Source organism: Protobothrops mucrosquamatus, unplaced genomic scaffold (assembly GCF_001527695.2).
Source record: "Protobothrops mucrosquamatus isolate PMUCROS unplaced genomic scaffold, P.Mucros_1.0 scaffold9, whole genome shotgun sequence".
In the NCBI taxonomy this organism is placed as follows: Eukaryota; Metazoa; Chordata; class Lepidosauria; order Squamata; family Viperidae; genus Protobothrops; species Protobothrops mucrosquamatus.
In genome coordinates this window covers 156213-170089 of record NW_015386396.1, presented here as the reverse complement: position 1 = coordinate 170089, position 13877 = coordinate 156213, and the positions used below count along the sequence as shown (strand labels likewise).

The window sequence follows — 13877 nt, the reverse complement described above, 5'->3', positions numbered from 1 at the left end:
CTTAGTTCCTTTAGCCTAGGAAAAGTGGCAAGAAAAGCAGCTTTTCTGTTATTTACAAGTGCTGTAGAGATTTGTTAACATGAAAGAAAACATTAAGGGAAACAGGAATATGTTGTTCTGCTTTTGGCACTAGGGATTGGCTACTAAATTATGTTATTCATTTAAGTATCTTATAGGTAATGAATACTATTGTATTTGCATTATTTGTCTTGATTTGAAATTTTATGTGTAGATAAAAGTAGATGGATAAAAAAATAATGCAAATGAACTTAATGCCAGTAAGTTTTAAAAGTCAAAAAAGATTGGTGGATTTTTCTGTTGGCTATATAGAGGTTGGCCTTCAAATAAGTTTGCTTCAATCGTTTTGCCTGGAATTGGCGATTTTTCCATGTGTCATGTCATTGTGCAATAAGAGAAGGAAAACTTAAGAAATTTTGCTCAACACAGGCAAGACTTCTAGGTGGGTAGAAATAACTTAGGATCAATCACATAGATGGCATTGCATAAAAGATCAAAATCTCTTTCCTAATATATTCTGTTCATATTGTGCTCAAGCTCCTCTTTTTTAGGTTAAGATTGAAAACGTTTAACTTGATTCATATATGTATTTACTATAAAAAGGTGGTTTGCTTTTTGCGGGTTACCATGTGGTATAAACCAGAACAGCAATTGTTTATTCATGTCTGTTTGTGAATCAGCATTTAAAACACAAGGTTCAAAAAGAGACTGCAAACAATGACTTATTTTAAGCAGAGAAAAACTAATTGAGGAAGATTGTAGATTTGAGGCTATGTAGTTAAACACTGAAATCCTACTTAGTACAGAAAGCGTACTTGTTGTTCTCTTTGTATGCATTTAATTTCTTTCAGTTAATGTTTCTATACATTTACACCTAAAGTGTTTTTAGCTTGTGAATTATGCAAAGTTGATTCCTTAATCTTTGCAAAAGCACTAGAGCATACCACAAAACAAATCAAATTTAGTGGATAGCTTAATTAAAGTTTATTTAAATCTAGGTGGTCAAAAATGATTGTACTGAAAACTAATTAAAAACACTTCTAAAGTACAAAAATACAGGCTTCATGAGGATGTATATTGTTTATTTACTGTCAGTAATTTACTTTACACAAGGCAATATTAATGGCTTGAACACTTGCAAATTATGTACAGAGAACAATGTACAACTAAATGAAGCTTTCATCTTTTAGTAATCAAACCATTTTAAATGATACATTTGAAGACTTTCTTTAGAAATAATTTATTGCCAACCATGGACAAAAAGGGATGGGGCAAATTTACAAAGTAGTAGATTCTCTTCTTCCCTAGAAAGTTACAGAAGATACTTATATTTCAAAACTATAGTCATAAAACATATCCCTCATTTATACAAAAGTAATACAAATCATGGTTTCATTAAAGATTCTGTGGGGTCATTACAAAATGTTTCACAAACAACTTTATAGCACATAACTTGTTGCTGCTGTTGAAGAAAGTGAAAGCAGTTTTAAATAATTGGCAATTGTCTGCTTTCAAGTATAAGATAAACAAAACTGCCAAGGACACTATTGCAGTGCTGTATATTTTAACCTGATTTTAAAATAAGACTAAGTTGTGGTACCATCAATCGGAAGTTCTTAATTGCTTTTTGAACAGATGACCATAATACACACAAAATCTAACCAACAGCTTAAGAAGAACTTTGTTATTGTTATCTCGATTTAAATTTATTCTTTAAAATAGGGCCAAACAATATATGGTTGTTTGATGCTGAACATTAGTTTTTAGCAATGCAAGCTAACATAACCAGTTAGGAAGGATAACTGCAGTTGCAGTTCAGCAACATTTGTAGAAATACAATGTCCAGTTCTGTTCAAAACTGAGCCAAATTTAAGTTGAGAGAAAAGCATCTGCCAGACGATGGTCACAGAGCATCAGGATGATCCTTCCAATGTCTTTCTTTTGTCAAAAGTTATATTCAAACTATTCTTTGGCATTATCAGTACAAGAAATTGGGAATGAGGCAAAGCTCCATTCTATCCTGTATTTTCACCTATTCCACAGTGAGAAAATAGAGGGTTTCCCAAGCCTTGAGGAATGGTTCACTGTATTGAGTTTCTGCAAAATAAGGCACAAGGCTAAATACGATGTTTATTTAAAAAATGACCTGGTTAAAGTTTAAGGAAATTAAGTATGTAAGAACTTAAATACCTCTACTTTAGATTTTAAAATAGTAAATTTTATGAAAATCTAAAATACAAAAAAGTCAGTTGTTTTGAAGTCTAAAGTAGATACTTTTTAAAAAGTCCTCATGAATTTGAAAAACTATAACACCAAATAAAAAGAATTTTAAAAAATGTTTGTAAAAAAATGTTTCTATGAAGGCCTCTGGCAACAAAGAGTTGTACTTGAGAAAAGTAAGCCACTCTTGTTAGCAAGAATGTTTTAACTTGTTTTATTTTAGACTACAGAACACATTAAGAATGAAATAAAAAAAATACCAGATACCCAATAGGGGACATTAAAGTCTGTACCCAACAATGTTTAAAGCCCATGAACCCATGATAGTAATAGGACAAGAAGAAAAAGAAAAAACAGCAATGAACTAAAGGGATCCTCAGGTTTGCCAGCTGGTGATTTAACTGTTGCAACCTTGACTCAATCTCTCACCAAAGGTTTTGATACAGCATTTCACTTATCCAAAATTGGCACAACACAGTTTATCCTTCCAATAATTCTTTTTAAAAAAATCAAAAAAAGTCCATAATAAATTGAGGGGAGAAATGCCTGGGAAAAGAACTATTTAACTAACTCTTTGTCTCTGGATTATTTTTCCTACCAATTCTGCCACTCTCAAAATCTGTCCATTTGACTGATGGGGAGAGAAGCAGATCTGCGTAAGAAGAGAAAACCACCCTTTCCTATCATTAAAATTGTAGTCCCTTACAGCTACTTAAAATACATGTACGCCCATATGCATGAAATATATTGAGATTTATAATGATTGCTTATGTTAATGTGTTCCACAGTTGCTTATTTTTATTTCCAGAATAAAACATTATCTTAACAAATTTCTTCACTGTCCTCTAAGAGTCATTTTTCTGGAATACAAAGGAAAATTGATACTCTAAGCAGTACTCTGTCAGTAGAGTTATAAAATTGATCTTTCATTTTTGTATGTATAGTTTTATTTACCAACTTCTGATGGTTTTAATTGCAAGATAGTAATTTAAAAAGTCTATATTTAAAAGGTCTTACAAAAAACCATTCATTTCCCTCTTTTTAACAGTGTTGGTGGTATTCTAAAATAATGCCAGTATGGAAAAAAATGACATTCCCTCATCTCATTTTGTTTCACCCTAGAATTTTGAAGGTCCTGATTATATTGGCTTTGCACTCTTTAGCAAAAATGCGAAGATCATTTATTTGCACTCAGTTGTCTGTTATGATTTTGAAGCCCTTTTTCCTCCAACCAGTTAAACTGGTATTCATTGTAAGGCCACTATTAGTTTAAAAAAACCCAAGAGGCACTTTAGATTATAAGATACTGCATCAATTAACCATTTACTGGTACTGGACTAGGCCAATTACTGTTAAAGCATTTAATTGGCACACAAACTTAATTATCCTAGTCTAATGAATGGCAAAAATGTATTGTTTTTCAAAAATATAAAAACATTGATTTCCTTTTACAAAAACTACAGAATAGTTGGGTTTCTTTTAGAACAACGACTAAGTTTGGCCTGTGTAACAAATGAAACAAAAGAGGGAAATTTGCTAATTGTTTTTGTTCTTAAGCAAAGTAAATATATTTTATTGCATTAGACATTAGAACCCAAGTGTCAATCCCTTTTATAAATATACTCTTTAAAGCTCAATATGGTAAAACCTAGGATAAAATGTATAATTAAAGATATTCAGAATTACAGGTGACACTGGCTTTTGACCAATACCAAAGCATCAACGAAGCTATTATTTTTACAGAATATTTCATTGCAAATTTGTCTTCAAAATGTGTAACTGAGCCAGAAGGTGAAATATTTTTTTAATTTTACCCTTTTTAATGTGTCATTTGTCTGATATCATTTAGCTGCTTTACATTTTAATTCAGTTTTAGGGGGGGTTTTTTGGCTAATATAATGGCCACTACTGTGTCACCTACAGCTGTATATACCGAGTGTGTTAGCCTTTTGACATCTATAAATTGAATTATGTTTGGGAAAAATAAATCTTGTGCTTAGCTTCCACCATTATCCAATTCACAATATCTTAGTAAATGAAAAAAAGGAGTGTTTTCAGACAATGGCTTATTTATGACAACTGAGAAGGACTCTCAAAGCTGCAGGAAGCAGCTTTTTGGTTTAAGTTAGCTGAGGCCCAAATTGTAAAATCATGGGGTTCTGTCAAACTGTATGATCTAGCAAAAACTAATCAAGACCAAGAATTCCTATGCATGATTCATTTTGACTGAAATACTCAGTGGCAATTTTTTTTTCTGGTACCATCTAAAAGCACTCTCTATTGGCATGGAAGCAGAAGTGCATTTGTAAACTTGAAATATAGGTTAATTATTTGACAAAGCAAAGCCATTTACCATATATAACAATTGGTGGTAGTTGTCTAAGTCAGGAAAACTCTTCAATAGCTCTTTTAAATTCCAACCAGTTCAAAGAACTTTGCATGTTTCCAAATAATTTCTTTCAAGCACATATCTACAAGTTAATAGTTCAGGCTTTATAGTTGAAAAAGACAGAATAATTTAAAACCTGGAGTTAGCTTTAAAAAAAAGTCTTAAAAGTTAAAACTGATTCAAGATAATGAACAGGAAAAGATTTTGATTTTAAGAGAAATTGGCAATAAGAACAGCAGCAGCTTTTACCCACACATCATGAGGTCTGACAAGACCAGGTTTACTTTTTAAACTCCTGCTGTAAACTATTAACACAAATCAGTCTTTTCAACATCACTGTAGCATGAGCTGCTTGAGGTTGTCGTGAAGGATGGTATCTTTGACATCACGGAATACCAGACGAATATTTTCTGTATTAATAGCAGTGGTGAAATGGTGGTATAAGGGCTTCTGTTGCTGGTCCCGGCGTTTGGTACGAAAACAATCCACCAGGAATTTTTGGACATCTGTTAAGTTGTGAGGATCCCCCTCAAAATCTGGGAAATAGTCTTTGATACTCACTTTTTGCACTTTTTCCTCAAGCAAGTCTGTCTTGTTTAGGAAGAGAATGATGGATACATTGCTGAAAACCCGATTGTTGACTATAGTTTCAAAAATGTTCAAAGATTCTGTAAGGCGATTTGTTAGCCGGTCTTCCATAAGTACCTGATCAAATTCACTTGATGAAACCAGGAATAGTATTGAAGTGACACTATCAAAGCACTCAAACCAACGTTTTCTTTCTGACCTCTGGCCACCTACATCAACCATCTTGAAGGGAACATTTTTAATTTCAAAATCGTACTCGTGTATTCCTTTTGTAGGTCTTCGTGCTAGCAGAATATCTTGCTGGGAGGGAAGATAATCCTGGGGGGAAATAATCTGAATTGTTAATACAACTACTGAAAAATAAAATAAATAATCTTACAGTTGAAAAAAATATTACATTTTAAGAAACCACAGAATGATTATATCAAATGCAATATCAAAAGTTAAAATGATAAGAGTAAGCTTTTAAGCAAACTAAGAGTGAAATTCCTTATTTTAGATTCCTGCTTTATTGAGGCAAGTGTTGGTACCAAGTAATATAAGAATGTAAAGCAATGCGTAACATTAAAGTCCATGAAAGCAAAATTTTAATTGTTCCTTGAAAAATGAGTAATCTATTTCAACTGTGTCACCTTAACATAATACTTTTAATAAGGTATTTTTATGAGAAAAACATTGCATACATAAACAAATAGCATTTTTACATGCTAAATAATGATATAGAACATATTGGATCTCTCATTTCCATGCTTTAGACCTTTCTGCCATTGATAACTGATGAACATGTAATTTTCTAAGAGCATGTGTAATGTACCCAGGTATTGGATCTAACTGGATACTAGCTAAAATGAGACCATTAACCAGTTAATAGTCTTTTTAAATTCCTAAGTTAGTAACTCTTAGGAAGTAGATGGATGGGTTTCCACTAAACTATGAGAGGTGGGTCAAGAATTATAGTTCAAGTGCCTTTAGAACAATCAGCAAACAGACAGTATTAGTACACAATATCAATATTTGACACTGGATTTTAGAACATCATAGGGTCTACAAATATTAATTAAATGTAGTTATAGTTCAGAAATGATGTTACATCTTGTTATTGACATTATCTGAAGCTAAAAATAAGAGAAAACTTCTAGCATTTCATAGTAATACAAATATCAAATTTAGAAATAAAACTTACTGGGTCTCCAAGTTTATCCAAATTGTCCAGAAAATATTTTATAGATTCCCCCTAAAGTGAAGGATAAACACAATTATTAATTATGTTTTGAAATAGGCTTTTAAAGAACAATTTGATATGAACTAAGGTTTTTGTGCATGAAAGTTGCAGCTAAATGTTAAATATTCATCTGTAAAATATACTGAGGATTTTAGTCTTGGCACACACTACAACCATTGTTTTGATGAATTATGCAGTTAAATACATTTATTTTGAAATAAGGTGCTTTTTCACAAGGCAACTGGACTTTCTTTTTTCTCTTTGAAGATGTTTTGCTTCTCATCCAAGAAGCTTCTTCAGCTCTGACTGGATGATGGGGGATGGAATAGCCTTCTCTTAGCCTTTACTCTCTCTGGTTGAGAGAGCTGGAGAAGCTTCTTGGATGAGAAGCGAAACGTCTTTAAAGAGAAAAAAAAGAAAATCCAGTTGCCTTGTGAAAAAGCACCTTTGGGGCAACCATGACCTAGATGACTGAGAATCTCCATAAACATTTATTTCAAAGGTTACAAGCATCTATCCTTGATACTTGGGCTATGGCCAATGTATACTGGACCAGAGTATGTAAATTACCACCAGTTTGAAAAAAAACTATTTAAAGAAAGGTAAATAAGGAAAATTACTTAATGGGGGGGTGGGTCAGATTTCTACATAATTGCTCTCAGTAGTTCCCCAAAACATCTTGCTTTCTGAACAAATTACAAAATGGTTCCTCCTACTCATTCACTCTAAGTCTAGGACATTTATATTTAAAAGGGTAGTACCTTTGTTTCTGAAGACAACAGAATCGCTTACATTGTGCAGTTTATTGTGCATCATCTAGTGAGATCTTTTTTATATTATGCTCTTAGCATGTGATATTTTAAGAGAAGTAGTCTATGTTGTCTATGATTGCAAAAATCAGGAATCTGCTAGCATCTTCTCTCACTAATGCAGATCATTAAAAGTAATACATTTTTGTAAGCTGCAGCTTATTTGATCAGATGCACAGAGTGGGTAGATTGATGTAAGATGTAAATTGGGGGGAGGCAGGCGGGGAGAAAGGAAGAGAGACAAATTGGCTACATAGACAAGTTACATGTGAGGCAGATTACAAGTATCTTATCAATTAACAGTTACATGTTTTAAAAATAACCATTGTAGTTGTTGAGACCTTCTAAGATTGCCTGAAACCTTTTAATATATGTGAATTTAACAATTTGTCACTTGATGGTGCTGTTAAAGTCCCACTTTTCTACAACAGTTACTTTTAGATCTGCTACAGAGTGATGAAATGATGAGGGGACTATCGCCGTGTTTAATATTAGCATACATCCAAAAATGCTGGTATCTTTTAATCGATAGCATAAGTAGAAACTTGATAAGATATATATTGTCCTTTTAACTATTGTCGTGTCTGACTTTTGGTGACTTTATATAAGATAAGATATATACAAATTCCTATTTTAATACATGGAGGGGCAATATGATATACTGGTAAGTTTAAAACCTCTCTCAAACATAGAAGCTTCATTGATATTGGGCCAGTCAGTATCTCTGACCCAATCTATCTCACAAAAGTTTTAAGTGGAGAAATCCTGGACGAAATAATTCTGTGTATGCTGCCCTATCATTGTTGCCATTATCATCATCATCCAAAATATTGTTTCAAATTCAAAACTGCCATTTCAAATCTAAACAAAACAAAACAGATTTTTGTTATTCTTTCAACGATTCTCTCAGCCTACTATGCCCCCCCCCCCAATCCTCCATATACACTTATATTAATCAATAAAGCAGCAATCACAACTTCTAACTGCCTTATCATTGACTGGAGCCATTGAATGGAGGAGGAAGTGAGAAAAATAGCAAAAATTACATGGTTAAAGTTGAGAAATATTACATAAACACTTGTTTAGCTGTTGCCCTGTTTCCAAATAAAATGCTCTTTTTAAAAAATCACTTTCCAATCAATGTACACACAACCAAATTTTATATTGGAGTGAAAGTAACACTGGCATAGTTGTACAAGAGAACTTTATCTAAATGAGGCAGTAAAACCAGTGATATTTGCACCATCTCTCTCTTTCTCCCCCCCCCCTCTCTCATATTCACTTAGCAACCATTTCAGATTTAAGAAATGAACTGTAGATACTAAATGAGGACATGGTGTACAGGGATTGGGACAGAAGATAGATATTACAGACACTGATTTTGGAAACAGATACACTGGTAAACTTGTCTAAAAAGATATCCTTCTTCCCCCACACAACCAATTCTCTATAGAATAATATTATGCACTTCTAATTAATAAGTTAATAGTATAAGGCTCAGGTTAACCCTAACCTTTTATATTAATTAAATATATATATACCTTCATGCAAATAATATATATTAGTATTTTGCAAGATACATAAGTATCCATTTGAAAGGAAGCGTTACTACTAAATTTTAGTTAACATCCACTCTCTCTTTATTAAAAACATTCCAGTACTACAAATCAAGATTGAAAGCAATAGAGGAGAATGCAAGGGGAGGATGGGCAGCAGAAATATATTCATCAAGGTGGAACAGGAGGATGCAGCCTTCACATTACTGAGTTCCAGAAGCAGCACTAGTTCATACCATGAGAAGAAAAGCTGCTGCTGGTAAAGATGATGGCTCGCTCAGAAAAAAGAGAAAATATTGACTTGTCTGTTGGGTTCATGGTTTCCTGGAACCAGTCTGAATATAAGAACTAACACTGGGAGGATAATTGCCTTTGCATGATTTATAATTGAAAAATCACAGTGATGGCATTCAGGATGCACAAGAAGCCACCTCCATTATTGAAGCAGTCCCTAATAACAGACCCAGGATATTTAGCTCTTTTTGAGCTAAATATACAAGATTCTCAACTTATGACAATTAAGGTCAAAATTTCTGTTGCAAAGCAAAACAGGTGTGAGTTTTGCCCCATTTTACACCCTTTCTTGCTACAGTTGTTAAGTGAATCACTGCAGCTGTTGAGTTAATAACGGTTGTTAAATGAATCTGGCTTCCCCTCTGACTTTGTCAGAAGGTCGCAAAAGCTGATTGCATGACCCCAGGATGCTGCAATTTTCATAAATATAAACCAGTTGCCAAGCATCTGAATTCTGATCATGGGACCACGGGGATGCTGCAAAGGTATGAGTGTGAAAAATGGTCCTAAGTCACTTTTTTCAGTGCTGTTGTAACTTTGGATGGTCACCAAACAAATGGTTGCAAGTCGAGGACCACTTGTAGTGTTATCTGCACCCACCTCAAGCGTCAGCAGAACAATGACAAAATATTTTTTTCTCTGGGAGGGTTAATATTGAATCACATAAGATTTGCAACTATTAACTTGCAATTATTTGCAGTACTATGTTTTAGTTATCAACTAGCAGGAAGACATCTTTTCTAAAACAAACAAATTGCTACTGTAGTGGGTAAAGCAGCAATCAGTAGGTAAAAGTCAAGATGGGTGAAATATACTAGAAGTAATGTGCGGTCTCATAAATGACAGCTTTGAACAGTCATTCAGCAAAATAGAAAATATTAGGTACCAGAGTCTCAGTGAATCCAGACATAAACAGATAAAACACTGCTTCACACAGAGATGACTGATACATTACTTACAAAGCAGTAACCATAACTTAGGGGTCTTCACAAACTTGGCCCTTTTATGACTTGTGGACTTCAACTCCCAGAATTCCTCAGCCAGGCATGCTGGCTGAGGAATTCTGGGAGTTGAAGTCCACAAGTCATAAAAGGGCCAAGTTTGAAGACCCCTGACTTAAATGGTTAACAAATGGCTATTAGGACAGTGAAATCCCAACCACACTTTGTGCTTTCCGACAGTAAGACTAAAAATGATAGCCAGCAAGGGGGAATAGCTTACAAATGTTTGCTGAACAGTTTACATTCTGCAAATTATCATACAGTACAGTATGCTCTTAAGACTGGAATCTGGAATTGGCCATTAATAGTGTTAGGTAGTTTTGCACCATGAATTTTAAATTACTGCTTGCTATTAAAAAGGCTGAAATTTAACACTCTTCAAACCTGCCATTCAGTCTGGCACCATTCCAACCACTTGTACTTCTGTTTCTTTGTCTGCATGCTCAATGCAATAAGAGCTGGGTTTTGAATGGTTTTCCCTGGTTTTTTTTTAAGGTTTTTTTGTAATCCTGTAAACCACTAGTCTCAAGTTCTTTCAGTGTTTCTTTTTTTGTTTGTCATTGGTCTTATTATTGCTACAATCTAGTAGATGGTTCATTACCATTAGTCCAGAAGCAGCTTGATTTACAGAACTCACCTTTGGAAGAACTTGAGTTGCATAAGTTCTATTAACTCTTTCAGTTCATATACCTAAAAATCTTAACTTAGTGAGTTCAGGTGCTATTATATATTACTATATTACTCTTATTATTATATACTCCTTTCTACTATTACCAAACTGCCAGCCTGATAAGCCACCAAACAAACCCTTAATATAAAATTATACAGGTAGTCCTCAACTTACAACAGATCATTTAGTGACTATTCAAAGTTACAACAGCACTGAAAAAAGTGACATGACCATTTTTCACACTTATGACCATTGCAGTATCCCCATGGTCATGTGATTTACATTTGGATGTTTCACAACTGGTTCATATTTAGGACAGTTCCAGTGTCCCGGGGTCATGTGACCATTTTTGTGACCTTCTGACAAAATCAACTGAGGAAGCCAGATTCACTTAACAACCGTGTTACTAATTTAGCAACTGCAGTGATTCACTTAACAACTGTGGCAAGAAACATTAGAAAATAGGACAAAATTCACTTAACAAATTTCTCATTTAGCAACATAAATTCTGGGCTCAATTGTGGTTATAAGTCGATGATTACCTGTATTACTTTTTTTGCAGCAAAACACATCAATAACAAATTGTTTTGTTGTTTAAAATTAATTATACCAGATTTTATGTATCACAAACAACTTTGTTGGATACATCAAGTATAATTTTTGAGTGACATAAAAGGGCTGAGTGAAATATAATGCTTTATAAATCACAAAACCTGCACAAAAAGATAGCAGTAATGACGCACTAGCAGCTCTGCCATGTTCTTAAGATCTGGTCCTTTCACTGTAGTTAGTAGGATGTTTCTGAGAACAAAGATGATATTGCTATTATTCCTGAAATGGAAACTTGCTGTAAATATTTGTCAGCAGTGATTCAAGTTTTGACTGATAAAGAAGTCCTTCAAACTGAAGTTCATTACTGAAATCAGTAGATGGATGTGGAAGCATTACTTTTGCTTCAACATTTGTATATGGCCACATTTGCTTTGAAGTAGGTGAATGGGAGGGAGGGGGGGAGAGGAGGAAGGGAAGCGCTTGGGAACTGATTAGAGAGAAGCACTTCAACTTCCCAGGACTCTGGGTCTGACCCTCAAGATGCCCATCCTTGAAAAGATAAATGAGCAAGACTAGCTGTGAAACCACCAAAAAGGAATATATCAGAAATATTGTATGCAGCAGAACTGACATTCATAAAGCTGGCAACCTGTCAAGAAAACTATAAATGCAATCATACTGTTGAATTCACCCTCCAGAATTCTAATCTTACATTTACAAAGAAAAGCCAATACTGAGTCCAACCATTTTAAATAGATACTTTAATGCAGTTTGGAGGATGCAGGAGGAAAGTTATTTCAGCCCCTCCATCTACAGGTAGTTCTTGACTTATAACCATTTAGTGTCTATTCAAAGTTACAAAAGCATTGACAAAAGTGATTTATAATTGGTCCTCATACAACCGCCACAGCATTCCCACTGTCACATTATCAACGTTTGGGTGACCTTGTGTTCTAGCCCGCTTCTGAAAAACCTTGCCAAGTAAACTGCACAGTCTCTGAAAATCAGACAATTGAATGAAAAAAACAAAGGACAAAATATAAATTACAACAGGAATATATGTAATTTTTGGCCAGTGCATATATTTGGATTTTTTTTAGAGTGGGGGTTGGAGTGTCACAGCATTTTAACAAAATGTTTGCTAAGGGGTCTTGGTCAGTCATAGAATATACATTTGTCAAAAAGCAAAACTCTTTGTAACCAGGGTGCTATGTATCAGGCATCTGTAAATCTTACTGTTACCAGCCACCCTCCATAATACCCCCTGTCCCCACTTCTTAGTGCCTGCCAATAGCACCTACCCCCCCCTCCTGTGCTCAGTAGAGCCCACTAACAGCAGTGCCAGTTGCCCATAGGTCTCATCTCCAGTCTAACTGCCTGGGACTCCCACCTCTTCCTGTCACAGTCATATAAGATCCTTGCTTAAACCCCTGTGCAGTCCTACGGTTATTATGGCAACTGGGACTTCCACCGCTAACTAATGCAATCATGTGGCACTGCACTCTACAACTGCATTGCTTAGCAATGGAAATTCCAGTAACCCAAGAACTGTCTGTAATTACAATTTAGAATGTTAGAATTACTAGCTTAAATTATTTGATTTTTTTCCATTCGAAATCGAATACATCAGGTAAAAGAAGCTGCTGCAGATTGCATCAAGGTTTTGTTTTATTTATATTTATTTATTTGCAATAAAGGTTTTAGTCTCAACTTGATTACTAAGTGCTAGAGTCTAATGTGTTAAGAGCAATACCAAAAAATTAGTTACTTTATCTCTATCTATAACTAACATGTTAGTAAAAAAAAAAGATAAACTTCACAGGAAAACCAAAAAATCCAAAAACTAAAAGAACCATTGGATTTCTTATTTTCCCCATTTGTACATCTGCTAATTTACAACATTATAGGCATTAAGCCCCCTTAGAAGCCCAACTGTAAATGATTTACCATGCTACATGATATATTGTATGTATGGGAACTTTTCCTGCTTACATTTGCTGAAATTTCTAGTTTACACACAGACATAGCACACACAAAAGAAATTTAAGCAAATTTAAGAAGGATCTTTCCCATGCATACATAATACCACATGCACCCTCCACAAGGCTGCTAAAAAAAAATACAAAGGCCTGACTCCATCTGAAGCTCTTGAAACTGCTAAACAAAGGCTAACCAGGCTAAGGAGATATACTAGAGAAGAAGAGGCCAAGAAGGTAAGTGTCCTGTTTTCCAAATAACCATTCGAGGTGTACTCCCAATTGCAGTGCAACACATTAACTGACAGTGCTGGAAAAACATAAGAAAGAAAGAGAAGACATAACACCAGTGCAAAGTGGCTACAGGACATGAGAGTAGACAACAGCTATCTTCCAGAACAGAAACCAGTCAACATCACAGTAGTAGACAACAGTGGATAAAGAACATGAAGAGCTGCACAGCACCTGGCCCGGGCATGATTCACACCTACTGGCTAAAGAAACTAACAGCAACGCATGAATGCCTAGTAGCACAAATGAACCAGCTACCTAGCAGTAGTCTCCCCCCCAGACTGGCCAACA

The 13877-nt window shown here is 34.6% G+C and overlaps 1 protein-coding gene across 1 annotated transcript in view; it reads right to left on the bottom strand.

Annotated features, from left to right (window-relative positions):
* Positions 1–1083: 1083 nt before the first annotated feature.
* GNA13 (G protein subunit alpha 13) overlaps positions 1084–13877 on the bottom strand; it is a 31642-nt gene continuing 18848 nt past the window's right edge. The window contains exons 3-4 of the mRNA XM_015810366.2: positions 6399–6449; positions 1084–5533 (exon numbers count right to left, since the gene is read on the bottom strand). Coding sequence (XP_015665852.1) covers positions 4961–5533; positions 6399–6449 — 624 coding nt within the window. The 3' untranslated portion in view covers positions 1084–4960. The remainder of the gene's footprint in view (positions 5534–6398; positions 6450–13877) is intronic.